Source organism: Lampetra planeri, chromosome 4 (assembly GCF_965212315.1).
Source record: "Lampetra planeri chromosome 4, kcLamPlan1.2.h2, whole genome shotgun sequence".
NCBI lineage: Eukaryota > Metazoa > Chordata > Hyperoartia > Petromyzontiformes > Petromyzontidae > Lampetra > Lampetra planeri.
The window spans coordinates 21,438,896-21,453,825 of record NC_136110.1 but is presented as its reverse complement, the minus strand read 5'-3'; the positions used below and the strand labels follow the sequence as shown (position 1 = coordinate 21,453,825).

At 47.8% G+C, this 14,930-nt stretch overlaps 1 protein-coding gene across 1 annotated transcript; it reads left to right on the top strand.

Moving 5' to 3' along the window:
* Positions 1–460: 460 nt before the first annotated feature.
* On the top strand, positions 461–14,912 carry UBE2F (ubiquitin conjugating enzyme E2 F (putative)). Its single transcript, XM_078593511.1, has 9 exons — positions 461–717; positions 2,117–2,146; positions 3,387–3,452; positions 4,709–4,776; positions 5,192–5,262; positions 6,656–6,713; positions 8,515–8,547; positions 9,185–9,247; positions 13,747–14,912. Exons 1-9 carry the CDS (start codon positions 549–551, stop codon positions 13,795–13,797), a joined length of 609 nt encoding a protein of 202 aa, XP_078449637.1. The 5' UTR covers positions 461–548; the 3' UTR covers positions 13,798–14,912.
* The last annotated feature ends 18 nt before the right edge of the window (positions 14,913–14,930 follow it).

Here is a 14,930-nt window from a genome sequence, read left to right as displayed (position 1 = left end):
TCAGCACGAAGCCCCGCCCCTCAGCAGGAAGCCCCGCTCCCTCCGCAGAAAGCCCGCCCCTCAGCACGAAGCCCCGCCCCCTCCGCAGAAAGCCCGCCCCTCAGCACGAAGCCCCGCCCCTCAGCAGGAAGCCCCGCACCCTCCGCAGGAAGCCCCGCCCCTCAGCAGAAAGCCCCGCCCCTCCGCAGGAAGCCCCGCCTCTCAGCAGGAAGCCCCGCCCCTCAGCAGGAAGCCCGCACCCTCAGCAGGAAGCCCCTCCCCTCAGCAGGAAGCCCCGCCTCTCAGCAGGAAGCCCCGCCCCCTCAGCAGGAAGCTCCGCCTCTCAGCAGTAAATCTCCCGCCACTCAACCTGAAGCCCCGCCCACAATCATTAATCTCCACCCGCAACCGTAAAGCCCCGCCCCCTCAGCAGGAACCCCCGCCCCTCTCGAGAGCCAAGCTCCTCCCCTCGCCGCGAGTCTCCACCCAGTGCCCCTTGACCCGGGAGGCAGAAATCGCCGTCTGGAGTCGAGCAGCAGTAGCAGCAGCAGGAGGAGGAGGAGGCGACGATGTTGACGCTGGCGCAGAAGAAGAAGCGGGACAGCAGTGGCGGTGGCGGCGCCGGGACCCGCAGCAGCAGCGGTGGCGGCGGCGTGGGGGGGAACCCGACCTCGGTGGGAGAGGGAGGAGGCGGCGGTGGCAGGCGGGTGTCGGTGCGGGACAAGCTGCTGCTCAAGGGTGGGTGGGTTGGTAGTCGTCGTCGGTGGGTTGTGGTGGTGGGTGGTGGTTGTTGGTGGGTGGTGATGATGGGTGACGATGGTGGATTGGTGGTCGTTGGCAAGGTGGTGGTGGTGGTAGTGGTGGGTGGTGGATGATTAGTGGTCATGGGTGGGTGGTTGTGATGGGTGGTTGTGATGGGTGGTGGTGGTGGGTGGGGACTGGATCTCATGAATATCGAGATCAGGGAGACCAGGGAGACCGAGTCCCAGGCGAGGAGAGAAACCAGGTCTCATGTCAGGTCCCAAGGAAAGGGATCAGGACCTGTGACCAGGGAGATCTCAGGGCCCAAGGAGAGGGATCAGGACCTGTGGCCAGGGAGATCTCAGGGCCCAAGGAGAGGGATCAGGACCTGTGACCAGGGAGATCTCAGGTCTCAAGGAGAGGGATCAGGACCTGTCGCCAGGGAGATCTCAGGTTTCAAGGAGAGGGATCAGGACCTGTGGCCAGGGAGATCTCAGGGCCCAAGGAGAGGGATCAGGACTTGTGACCAGGGAGATCTCAGGGCCCAAGGAGAGGTCCGGCTGAGATCGTTGAGATCCCAGGGAGGGAAGGAGAGTGACACGATCTCAGGAAGAGAGACCAGATCCCAGTGGGAGAGGGAGACCAGATCCCATGAAGAAACAGATCAGGTTCCAGGCAGAGTCAATATCTCGCAAAGAGACCAGATCCTACACAATTCTGGCAAATCGCCCGATGAAGTTGGTTGTAATCGCCAGCGAAACGTCGTACTCAAATTGTAAATGTTGTGGATTTACTCTCCATCACACCGATGTGCTAAATTCGTAGCTAATTGGCACTTTTTTTCCACGTGACAACCCTGACTAATTGGCTGTGTCGGGTGGTGGTGTGTTAACGACACATTTCTATTATTGACGGGATCTAACCACAAAAGTTTTTATGAAGGAGAATAGGTCTCAAGAAAGAGTCCCAAGGAGAAGACCAAACAGGCCCCAGCTCGGGAGACCTTCCCATGCACAGAGGCCAGGTTATCAGGATTGTTGCTGACAAGCCTGTGTTAGAACAGTCGGTGTATTTACACTTATTATACAAACATTGGGCAGTGTTTGTTATTGATGCTGCTAGAGTAGTTTCAGTCTGTGCTTATACATTCACAGCCAACACAATTCTTGAAAAAAATACCGAACCAATGTATTTTAAGGGTTGGATTTCAGAATATTTTATCAGAATCAAAATGTGTGTTTATACTAGAGGAGTCCGATGAACTTTAAAGTCCAGTCGGGGCGGGTAAGAACGTTGCAACAACAAACTTTATAAAAACATGATAGTCTACATGTTACACACGAAGGTATTACGTGTTATCACACCGTAAAATGTGTGCTTTTCTTTGTAATTTCAGAAGTTGCAGATCTGGCTTCAAACCTCCCAAGTAAGTACAAGGGATTGCTGTAGATCTGAAACTTTTGACTCGATAAATAATTACTGAATATATGAATAATTAAGCGGTTATATTTATAGACTCAACATTAGCACAATGTGCATGTACAAGCGGTCTCCGGTTTACGACGGTCCCATTTTCGACGCATCGCTATCGAGTTATTTTTCAGAAGCGACCTGGCCACAAATGATAGCTTAACGAGGAGTGGCTTATCATGTGGAAATGTCTAGCAGCCAAATACTCTAAAAAGTTGTTTTGAAATGTGGAGAGGAAAACCGGAGGACCCGGAGAAAAATAAACAGGACCACGGGGAGAACATGCAAACTCCAAATATACAAGCATCAGGGTCGGCATCGAATCCACAACCTCATGTATACCAGGCGAGGTAGTTAACATCTCGCTACCACGGTGCCCCTGACAAAGATACATATTTTGATTCTGAGATGCCTGGAATCTACTCATTGAACACGGCTGCATATTAAGGGGAAAACTTATTTGTTTATATATAATCGAGTAGAAGGTTAATTGTTTCAATAGCGGTCAACAGGTTGTGTTGAATATTATTGAAAATCCAGGTGCATTTCTGTTTGGATAGGACTTGTGGGTGATACGGACGTAAAATTGTGTTGTCATTTGGAGTGCGTTGACTTTTAGCTGACAGTGTTTATGTAGATGGTTAAATAGGAGCACTCAACCTTGAAGGCTCGCACTGAAATCTGAGGACCTCTCGTGGAGACGGAGGAAATATTTGATGGGCTGTTTTTGAATGTTATTCTTTGCTTTCTTCCCATTCAGTCATTTGAAAACCAGCCTTTTGCAACTAATTCGTAATTAGGTGGGTTGGATCACGTACATACTATGTGTGTCGGAAACCCTCCTTCACCCAACACAGCCAGTTATTACAGTTATCACGCGAACGAACGTGCCAGTGTATTACTTCTTCAGCACTTTACCAGTGTGTTGGAGATCAATACCACGTGACAACATTATGAATCTGCAGTGTAAGGGGAGGAGAGTCTACAACACACATTTTGCTTACACGATCTGACAACCCAAAAAAATAATTATGAATCGTAACATCGGTCGAGAAATCCTACGTGTTACGTTTAGACACTTTTGACTTAACCTTGCATTCATCCAACCCGTATCTAACTACATTTGTGTTGTATGTATGTGGAACTTCTTTCGCACCATACGTAGCCAACCATGCTAATCGGAGGTGTGTTCGCAGACACATGTAGGACAAACTTTCCTGACCCGAACAAGCTGCATTTCCTACAGCTCACCATCACGCCAGGTGAGTACGGCGGGATGTCCGGTGCAGCATGTGGTGTATGTCAATCGCTGGAGAGAGTGGCGCTTAAAACAATCCTGAGCCTTGTCCTGATTGCTGAACGCACATGCTGATGTGTCTGCGTCTTAGTGCATGGATCCAGTATGTGTGTTAAGAGCACTGGTATTAACACATTCCTGCGGAGGAAGCTGGTAGGAACGTTGGGTTGCTCGGTCAATGGTCAGGGTCAACGGCGGCGTGGTGTATTCCGCAAATATGGCCGACTGTGAGGGCGGGCACAAGCCGGCGTGAGTAGGTTAAACGTTGAGTTTTATAAGGGCACCACGGGGTGACCAGCCCCTCCCCACCCAGCCCCACCCCTCCCACCCACCACCCAGCCCCACCCTCCCCACCCAGCCCCTCCCCACCCAGCCCCTCCCCACCCTCCCCTCTCCATCCAACCCCACCCCTCCCATTTTTGGATGCACGATGGACGGACGGACACAACAACCCCTGTGGGCTGGTGTAACCAGGAGGTTCCTACCAGTAACAATGTGTTTGATTCTTGGCCACTAATAACATTAGCACTGTTGGCTACATCCGTTGCGAAAGAAGTTCAAAATACATAAGATGCATGTGGTATCCGATCCTGTTATGGACTTCCTCTGAGTCAACTTAACCTTATTTGAGTACCTAGTGCAATGTATGAACATCAGCACTGGGGAGAAAAAGATGGCTGGGCATCTTGTGCCACACTATGTTGCCAATTACGTTAGGGGGTTTTTAGCATCCACTATGAAGCAGACGGCGAGTGGAATTAGAATGGTTATTTTACCCACAGTAACAATCAGAGCGCCCACTGGATTTGAACCGTGAACCTCTCCGCAACAAGCGGCGAATACACTCCCGCTGGGCCATGTCACCGCTTGATGACATGTCAACGCCGCATATGATTCAATTGGTGTGTGTGAGCATAAGAATTAGTTCTAGATTTGAACTTTTCGTGACTGCAAGGGTCCATACTCTTTGGTTTTTTCGGTAAAGTCACGTAGGTAAAAAGGAAAATAAAAATAAATTAAATCACGACGGAAGCTTGTGTTGCCTCCGAAACGCCGTGATTTCATTTATTTTTATTTTATTTTTTACCTACGTGACTTGACCGAAAAAACCAAAGAGCATAAGAATTAGATTAAGTAAACCAATCCTTACGTAAGTAGTGCTCGCTAACAGAGAATTATTAATGCCAAAGTTTGATCCTTGTCTTGCGTGTTCTCTTGCAGATGAAGGCTACTATGTCGGAGGGAAATTTGAGTTTGAAGTCGATGTCCCAGATGCCTATAACATGGTGGTAAGTGGCTTCTTGGCCTGCATATGCACGTGTTAGTGGTGCACTGGTATGGTACGGGGAGCACTGGCACAATGGTTAGTGCACTGCACCACAAACCAGGTGGCCTGAATTCGATTTTTTCGATTTGTGGCCATGGCTATGATATCTTAACTGGTCTACGTTCTTCGCCAGACTCGGTCTTTAACCCAGTTTCAAGTTTATTTGACAAACTGGTTAAGAACTCAGAATACGAGGATAGTCTGATTTGCAAAGGGTGCCCTGGGAAATTAATGTGCCCCGTTGCGGCGTGTACGCACCGAGGAGACAAAGGTCACCGGGCACCACCGCCCCGTGTAAGTGTGAGCACTGTGTAAATCGTTAACGTGGGCTAAGTGATCGTGATTGGATATTACCAACGTGTCGTGTTCCATTGCAGCCCCCCAAAGTGAAGTGCCTTACGAGAATATGGCACCCCAACATTGCCGAGACGGGTGAGATCTGCTTAAGGTGAGTGTGTGTGCACGTCGAGTGTTCGTCTAGGGCAGGGGTCGGCAACCGTGTGTGCACGTCGAGTGTTCGTCTAGGGCAGGGGTCGCCAACCCCCCGCTCCGGAGGCGCATGCGGCTCTTCAAGGACTGATTCTAGATTTGAAGCTTTCGTGACTGCAAGGATTCATACTCTTAGGTTTTTCGGTAAAGTCACGTAGGTAAAAAATAAATAATAATAATAAATAATAGAAATTAAATAATAAATCACGACGCTAAATACTAAGGTTTTTTTTATACCGAATCCAAAAATAAATGGCTCCTCTTGTTATTTTGGTTGCCGACCCTTGGTCTCGGGGGCAGGGTTCTTTCAATATACAGGGTGTTTCAAAAGATGGACCCAATTTCAAAGCAGTATCTTTCACGATGGCAACATGTTACGATTACACAAAAAGTTACAAATGGTTTAATGAGTTATCAAGTTTTACTAACCATTTTATAAATGCTCTATGTGCCCTCCACCTGCAGTACGGACAACATCGAGACGATAGTTGAATTCGTCCCAAACGCCTCTCAAAGTGTCTTCTTCCGCTGAAGTAACCGCTGCCGTGATTCTGTTTTTGAGGTCGTCCAGATTAGTCGCTAATGGTGACACAAAAACATGGTCTTTTGTGCCACCACGCTCTTTGACATTGGCGGATTAATGCCAAAACGCCATTGAAACGCACGCTGCACCGCAATTACGGATTCACTCTTGCTGAACTGCAGAACGCAAAACGCCTTGTGTTGCGGGGTCGCCATCTTGCGAATGACTGAGGCTAGGGGTTGTTTGTGTGCTGGGAGAGGCATCTAGCGGTCATCATGTGAAACTCTATGCCCCGCCCTCTCTCTATGCCCCGCCCTCTCTCTATGCCCCGCCCTCTCTCTATGCCACGCCCTCTCTCTATGCCACGCCCTCTCTCTATGCCACGCCCTCTCTCTATGCCCCGCCCTCTCTCTATGCCCCGCCCTCTCTCTATGCCCCGCCCTTTCAAGTGGTAAGAGTTTCATTCATGGGCGGTTCGTGGTTGCAGAGATATAGCGATTTCAAATCGGCTCAATCTTTTTGAAACACCCTGTATTTATCAGCGGCCCACATAATAAAACTACCGTGTGCTGGTACAATGTCAGACGTCACATGCCGTCATGTCACGTTTGCACATGTAACCACAAATCTGTAACTCTTGTCTTCAAGTCCCTCATCTCTTGTTCATCTCATGTCCATCTCATCGATCTTATTTCTTGTTTATAGCTCTTCCTTCTCTATGTCTTGTTGATCTCACTTTCATCTCCCTCATCTGCACCTCCTCGTCCTTAAGGGGATGACCGTTTGCAATGCCAACTCGACCGTGGACTGCGTGTTTCTGTTCCCCCAGTTTACTTCGTGAGCACTCGATAGACGGTACTGGATGGGCTCCCACACGCACGTTGAAGGTTGTACTGCTTCCTTAATCTTCACGGAAGCTCAAATGCCTCCTCTGTGTGTCTGTGTATATATATATACATTTTCGGCATGGCGAATTACTGCTTGCCATCCGCCTTTATAAACAAGCCACATTCATAAACAAAGCATGTATCATGAGCTTAAGAATCTGAGATTCAATGCATCATTACACCCCAAGTGTATGTGATAGATTTAATTCACAATGGAAAACCAATATTTCATCAGCCTAAGAAGCGGCAGTCATACATTCCACCATTTGGGTAATAATCATTGTGGCGTTAATTGCGTATGTAAAGTTGGTGGTTGGCGGCTTTTTGCGTGTTATATGGGTAGCCAACATCGACTCTAACCCCGACTCCTGTTAGTATTAGTTCATTCACAATGGCCAGCCGTGCATGTGGGATATATTGGCCATAATTTTTTGGCTTACAGAGTGCCCAAGGATGATATTAATACACTGGCATTGCCGTGAATTAATAACGATCTCTGTAAAGTGACGGCATTGTCTGTTTTTGTATTGCGCCGTCTTCAGGATTTATTCCTTTATTTTACGTTCTTCATATGGCTGATGTTGATTTAGAGCAATTATTATAATTTTACACTGAGCTGCTTGAGCCAGATAATTGCGTCAGGAGTAGCAGGGTTGATCATTTTGATGCCTCCTCCGTAGTTTTGTTAATTGAGAGTTGAGTCGTTACACGTTCCACGGTCTGTTTTTGGGTGACCACAGCTACACGCTGGCGGAGAGTGTTTTTCTAATTTTCTATTTGTGCGTCAACTAGCCGCTCCTTCTATGGTGTGTGCGGACGTGGTTGAGGGTTGTTCACAGTGAGCTGAACGAAGATTGTAGTTTTCCAAGACCGTTTCATTTTGACTTTGCCCAGTCTCCAATACACTCGCTCTCCTGTGCATACGATGACGGAAGGAGGAAGGCATTGGGGTCCTAATTGACTAAGCGCAAGCAGATATGGATACAATTTTAGACACGCATTTCTTGAAATAGTCACAATTCACAATGACAATTCAAAATAATGAGTCATTTGTGTATCCATTTTAGTGTCTGATTTGTTAAGTTTCTCATTTGTAGTATCCCATTTGTTCCCAAAAACCAAAATGTATTAACTTGCATGCCATGTGCCCAAGTAATAATCTGTTTTACACGCACACACAATGTGACACGTAAGATATATAGCCATTCTCAATCCACTGCTTGATGTAGGTCTCCCCATGCCATACATCAATAACAAGTTGATTTTGATAAGTACGATTGTTATAAGCCTCCTATATAATACAGTACTTTTGTAACGTAGTCATACCTATTGCTACTGTTATTTACCATGTGGGTTCCAAACTGTCTGAATAAGATTTCAACTCAACTCTGTCTACAGTTCGTAGATGATTACATCCTCGATGTCACGTAAACTTAAAAACGGCTCAATCCCTAAAACGTACATTGTCATCCTCTGCTTAAATTAAAACACTGTACTGTAAACATTTCAACAATTGCAACCAGATTCATCAGTAAAGCATTACACGGGTGAAGTGATCGTGATTGGATATTTCCAAGGTGTCGTGTTCCATTGCAGCCCCCCCCACAGTAAGTAAAGTGCCTTACGATCACCACAGCTGAGCTGTGTGAACAGGGAGACCACTCTGGTTGAACGGTTGTGTGGTTGTGCGGTTGTGTGGTTGTGCGGTTGTGTGGTTGTGTGGTTGTGTGGTTATGCGGTTGTGTGGTTGTGTGGTTGTGCGGTTGTGCGGTTGTGCGGTTGTGCGGTTGTGTTTTTACAGGACGTGGTGTGGGGTCTCAACTCCCTCTTTACGGTGAGCCATGATCACTCTGAGCACTTCTGCCAGCGACCACACCACAGCCAGTCTCTGCTAGATTGGATCCACCAAGATTTGTAAATATATGCAGCACATGTGCGCAGTCCTTTCACCACTGGGATGAGGGGGCCTTCTTGCGCCATATTGGTTCGTGAAGGCGGGGAGCCTGGATGTTTGTGCATAGGACAGCACAACAATGGAGATTTTACTGCACTGCGCTCTGCCGACAACGTAGCCCCATAGCAGCCTACAATAGCTGCGGTTTTATGCTGGATGGTCACCCGTTCTAGCGGTAAGAAGGCTCAAACCCCGCTTAGCTTCGGAGGTCTGATGAAATTGACCATATTGAAGAATTCTCATATGCATTTGAATGCTTTCCAACAGGTTAAAAGCCTTTATGGATTCGCTCTGTACGTCCGTATTTTCATACTTGCTTTTGCATTTTAGCCTCAGTACTACCCAAAGGCTTCTGAGCATTTTGGAAAGTGTCCATAATCCATGCACACGCATGATGATTTTTTCACTCCTTTGTTCATTGGATCATGGATATGATTTCCCCTACAATGCCACTGTGAGCAGCATGGATTCATTGCGAGGTGGAGAACAATCGTTGTTTGTGTGCGCATCCCTCTAGGATCTGCTGAACTTTGACGACCCACTGAACATCGAGGCTGCTGAGCATCACCTGCGGGACAAGGTGAGCGTCACGCGGTGCGATCACTCCGCCGCTGGCATGTAGCACCCGTCTCGTCTCGAGCGGGCAGATTACGAGATGACGCAGCCTTAAAACAGCATGCGGATTTTATTGTGTAGATACACATTGGGGTCGTGTGTGATGCGGGCTGCCTGACATGATTTTTAAGTAAATAGGTTTTTCCCCTTTTTTCTGGCAACAAAACACCAAACTGAAACCTTTACAAGGAATCATGTCTGTGTAGTGTGGTTCAAGGAGGCTTGGACGACGTAGTCGGAGGCACACTTATTTATTCAACACAGTTGTATCTACAGGCCGAGATATACAACACTCGGAGGGGTATCGGCCCCTCCACCCGTCTAACTGGGAGATCGACAACCTATGTTACAGCTAACCTATTCCTAGGTCCTCCACTATCGGGCTAGGGGAGGCTAGCTAACCCAGCCCTGGTTAAGCTGGGATTACGGCACCCTGAGTTCCCTGACCGGCTCTTACAAGAGCATCGGCTCTGGGCTCTTGGGGCCACGCCACTGGCTGGCCTTGGTCGGTCCTGAGAAGGACAGCGATCCAAGGGAGTCCCAGGGCTTATCTAGCAGGTCTTCTTGCTTCTCTGGTTAAAGCTGAACACTCAACCCCGTGCCCTCTGGCTCACCGCCTTATATAGCAATTCCCCCCTGAGGGGTGGGGCCGTGGGGGATCCCAGCGCCGTATTAGCCCCCCAGGCTAAACGGCGCGGACGTCGATGTAAGCACCTGCTCGCGTACAGACATAGCCACGCCCAGTGTGTTTGTTTCCCATCCGTATCAACTCTATAACACCCCCTCCGTAACACCTCTACATCTGCATTAACCACAATGCTTGTGGTTAGAATGCATACAAAAAACACTCTGATAATATATGCATTGTCCTTGAAACTGATTGGTCCACACCAGAGATGGCTTTCTTTTGAGCCTCGTCTCAAACGGTGTTAGACCAGAGGATGCTAAAAGGCGTACAGCCCAAAGACAATGCACTATCAGAGTAATGAGAGCTCGGGGTGAGTATCTACACCATGGGACCTCCTTTGCCAGTGTAGTGACATCAGGGATATCACTGTATGGTGCCGGTCCGGGAGGGACATGGCGTGCGAGGTACTTACATCGCGAACAGCACCGTGTGTGTTGCTGTGTGAGGCCGGCTCTAGCATAGCACGGCGTACGATGCACCGTCATCGCGTACACCCCGTAGGTGGGTGTGGTACCAGCCCTAGCGGGGCTTGGTGAGCGCTGGGATAGCGCGGGCACTACACATAGCGTGTAGTGCAGGCTCCCACAAGGGTGAGCGGGAGAGCGTCAGCCCAGGAGCAGAGTTGCCCCGGGCCATAGCACTCTGGTTGACCCCGTAGACACGTGATCCAGAGTGTCCACAGAGAAGGCCCCAGGTGGGGGGGGGGCTATGGGGTGATCACGTGTCCAGGGCGAGCTCTCGAGAGGGATCGAGAGGGAGCTAGAACACTCGCGAAGGTGGACGGGGCCGAGGGCGGAGCGGCCCCGACCCGGGAGGATAAAAGGTGGGTCCCTGAGAGGGATCGGGGTCGCTTCGTTCTACAAGCTGGAAACTCTACGTCCTACGTCTGACGAGGCATCAACACGTGGCCGGGGACCCGAGTGAGGGTCCGACCCTTCGTAGCTGTAACTCCTACGTATAGTGTAGTTAGCTGGGTGGTCACCGCCCTAGGCTGTATCTGGTGAAGGGGCAGTTACCCATTTGTGTATATCCGTGTTGCGAATAAATGTGTTGTCTCTGAAGAATAACGTCTGCAACTCAGTTGGACCCACTACAACAGTACCAAAATATGATAATAGGTTTTTCCCCTTTTTTCTGGCAACAAAACAGGTGTTAAGATGTTAAAACACCAAAACTGAAACCTTTTACAAGGAATCATGTCTACATTAACCACAATGCTTGTGGTCAGAATGCAAACAAAACATGTACTCTGACAATAGAAGCATTGTGGTTAATTGTGGTTAATGCACACATGATTCCTTGTAAAAGGTTTCAGTTTGGTGTTTTAACATCTTAACACCTGTTGTGTTGCCAGAAAAAAGGGGAAAGACCTATTATCATATTTTGGTACTGGCAAAGGAGGTCCCATGATGATTTTTAAGGTCTGTTAATGAGTAAAAGCTCTGTTAATGAGAATAAAAATTACCTCGAGTCTTGTGTATCATTGTGGCACTTTAGTGATGTCACTCCAACGCGTTTTAAGAGAAAGGTAATGCAGTAACGTCAGTCCACGTATGTGATTGTAAAGGGCTTTTTCACACCATTGAGGCTTTGAACTGGTGTCGGACAGCCTAGGCCACACAGCCTAGCGAAGTACCATTTGTTTTTTAGGTTGCAGCTTCATTAAAAAATACACGCAATGGTTGGGTGGCTGGGAGATCAGAGCCCTGAGCTGGGTTCGAATTCGGTCAACTGGCTTTGAATAAACTGTCTATGCCACTCTTCATACAGACTCTGTGTGTTAAATGTGCCTCCGTGTGGTTCTGTAAGCCTCGGCAAGAACCGTGAGCCATACGAATCCTAAAGATTACCTCGTCTGGCTCTGCTTTTTTTCATCGGTTTGTGTTTTTTGTGTGTGTGTGTATACTGTGTGTGTGTATACTGTGTGTGTACTGTGTGTGTATACTGTGTGTGTATATACTGTGTGTGTACTGTGTGTGTGTATACTGTGTATACTGTAGACTCCTGCATGCTTGTTTATGATGGTTCGTCTGGCACTGTAACTGGTCAGATTTTTTTATTGTTATCCCCATGCACCATCTGGCATTGGCAAATCTTATTTCCAGGGTGCTCATAACCATTACAGATCACGTGTTTTTTAAAAGTCACTCTTGAATCTGGAAAGGATGGTGGTGGGAGTCAGGTTTTAGATATGCATCCGTATGGGGGGCTTTCCTGTAGACAGTGTCCCATTGAGCCATCTGACACCAGATGGCTCAATGGGACATATCTAAAAACCTGACTCCCACCATCCTTCCCAGAATAATTCCCTCATCAAAACTCTACACCATAGAGCTCGATGTATTTCCGACCATCACCACCTAGCCAGTCAACTGGAACACGTACACTAAGCCCTCAAGATCAATGAATATTCAGACTACACAATCCGTAAAGCTATTACCCCAACCTTTGGGAAATAACCATCTGAGGACCCAATCAAAACCATCACCTTCCATACATAGCAGGGGTCACCAAAAAGATTTTCAAAATCATGAGCAAACAAGATCCAGGTTCGATTTAACACAGTATATAAAATTCGTGATCTGATCCCATCTGTGAAGGATGTGATCCTGACATGCAGTACCCTGGCGTCTACAAACTAAGCTGTGTCTGCGGCAGTAGTTACATTGGGGAAACTAAGCGACATGTCTCGGGCCGTGTTCGTGAACATAAGGCAGATCTGAAACACGGTAGGACCAATACCTCGACCATGGCTGATCATTGTTTTAATGCGGTGGGCTCACGAAATTGATTTATCTAAGACGAAGGGAACTTTGCGAACCCACTGGCTATCAACAAAGATTCGTTCATGAAGCCATCCAAATATAGACAAAGAGACAACTTCAGTCGAAAAAATGGGTATAAACTAAGCAATCATTGGAAGGACGTTACCAACCAGTTTAAGTCGTAACTAGCTGTGATGTTCCCATCCTGCCACCTTCCGATGTTAGTTGTTATTTTCGGATCTCTGATTTTACATTAACAGGTTAAATTTCTCACCCTAACACAGCAACCTCGCTCGCCGTGCTTGAGGTTTTTGCTTTGCGATGTGCCATTAACATGCTGATCTCACACATTAACATGCTCATCTCTCACATTAACATGCTGATCTCACACATTAACATGCTCATCTCTCACATTAACATGCTAATCTCTCACATTAACATGCTAATCTATCACATTAACATGCTAATCTCTCACATTAGCATGCTCATCTCTCACATTAACATAGCCACCTCAGCGCACCTGCCGTGGAGGCCTCTCAACGATCTTACATTATGCAAATTTTTACTGGGCAGCCCTTTGGTGGGAAAACCCACCACCGTCGCGGTCGCTACCCACCACTTGCATTAACATTGGCTGCTGACATTTTGGCTACACCCATTTCAAACCTTTATAAACAGTTGACCTTTAGAAGCTCACCCCCTCTTCCTGATGACAAACGCTTGCGTTGCGATTGAGACGTAGTTTTTTATTACTTTTTGTTATTTTCTTTGAACCTATCTACGTGACTTTACCGAAAGACCCAACGAATATGAATTCCTGCAGTCACGAAAGCTTCAAGTTAAGATTCAATAAGATCTGACTTGGGCTGTAATAAGGCAGGCATTGATAAGCAGTTGACAGGTATGCATTATCACTAATTCAATACTTTGGAGAACAATCACATGTTGGAAAGAATTACAGAATCGCATGCATATTCATCATTTTTCTTTTTCTCTTCCCTTCCCATGCAGGACGAGTTCAGGAACAAGGTGCAGGATTACATCCGACACTATGCAAGATGACTCGAGCTGATGAGGCCTTCGCATGCTGCTTTTCTCCGGTCGGTCTTCTCGGATGCACGGAACGGGAACGTGGGGAGGGACACGTCCGGGCCTGGTGCCGAAACTGCGTCCTGGTCGTGTGCGCGTGACCCCGTCCTGCACAACCTACGACCTCTCCTGCATTAGCCCAACTCGAGCCGCCTGGCTACGGTGCGCGGAGGCACACGCAGGACTCCTGATGTTCTCAATCTACCGTGACGGAACACGCTCGTGAAAAAACTAGGGCTGTCACAAGTGCATCGATAACGTTGACAGGCACCTCCGTCGTTTACGATTAATCAGCCTGCCCGATAATCGGATTTGTCAGTGGATGTTGGTTTGCCAAAGTGGCACGGAGGGCGGCGGCGGCAGCAGCAGCAACAGCAACAGGCGAGAATATCTTGCTGAAAGTGCCAGGTCGGCACCACAGGGTGATGGGTTCGATGCCCGGTCTGCTTAGGCGCCTTACCTCATTGCTGCCGTAGCAAAGCCGTGTTGAACGGCGCTGTATGAATACAAAAAAATTATGAGAGCAATGACAGCATTCATTCTTTATCACCTTTTGAAAGTAAGCGATGAAATCTATGAATACTTGTTGATTATTCAATGGTGTGGAATAATGTAGATCGGCAAGTGACAGCCCTAGTCACAACTGTAGGTTTTCGCAACTGTGTCTCGCCGCCAAAGTCACCAAACATCGCACGTTTGCTTGGTTTTACGTTGAACATCGTGTGAGTTGAGGTTTCTTTTTTGCGGATGTTGCTTTAAGGTTTGAGGGGCGAGCGTTCTCCGGAGGTCGTCGTGTTTTTATGTCGCTTGCTGCTGTTTACCGTTACAAGGCGTTTTGTTTTGCACGTTCAGAAGTGACTTCCAGAAAATGCAATGTGATAATGAACGTGCCCCCACGCACCTCTGCAATTGCAAAAGCAACCACTTATTGCATCGCCGTTACAAACAAGCGTCGAGGATGAAAGTGCTGAGCTGCATTGCAGGAAGAGAATGCGTCATGAGCTGAGTGTGTCACGATGTACTGTTTACTTGGTTTGTTGCTTCTGTAACGCACAGCAAATTGTTCATTAAAAAAAAAACACCCAAAAGTATTTGCCGTTTGTAAT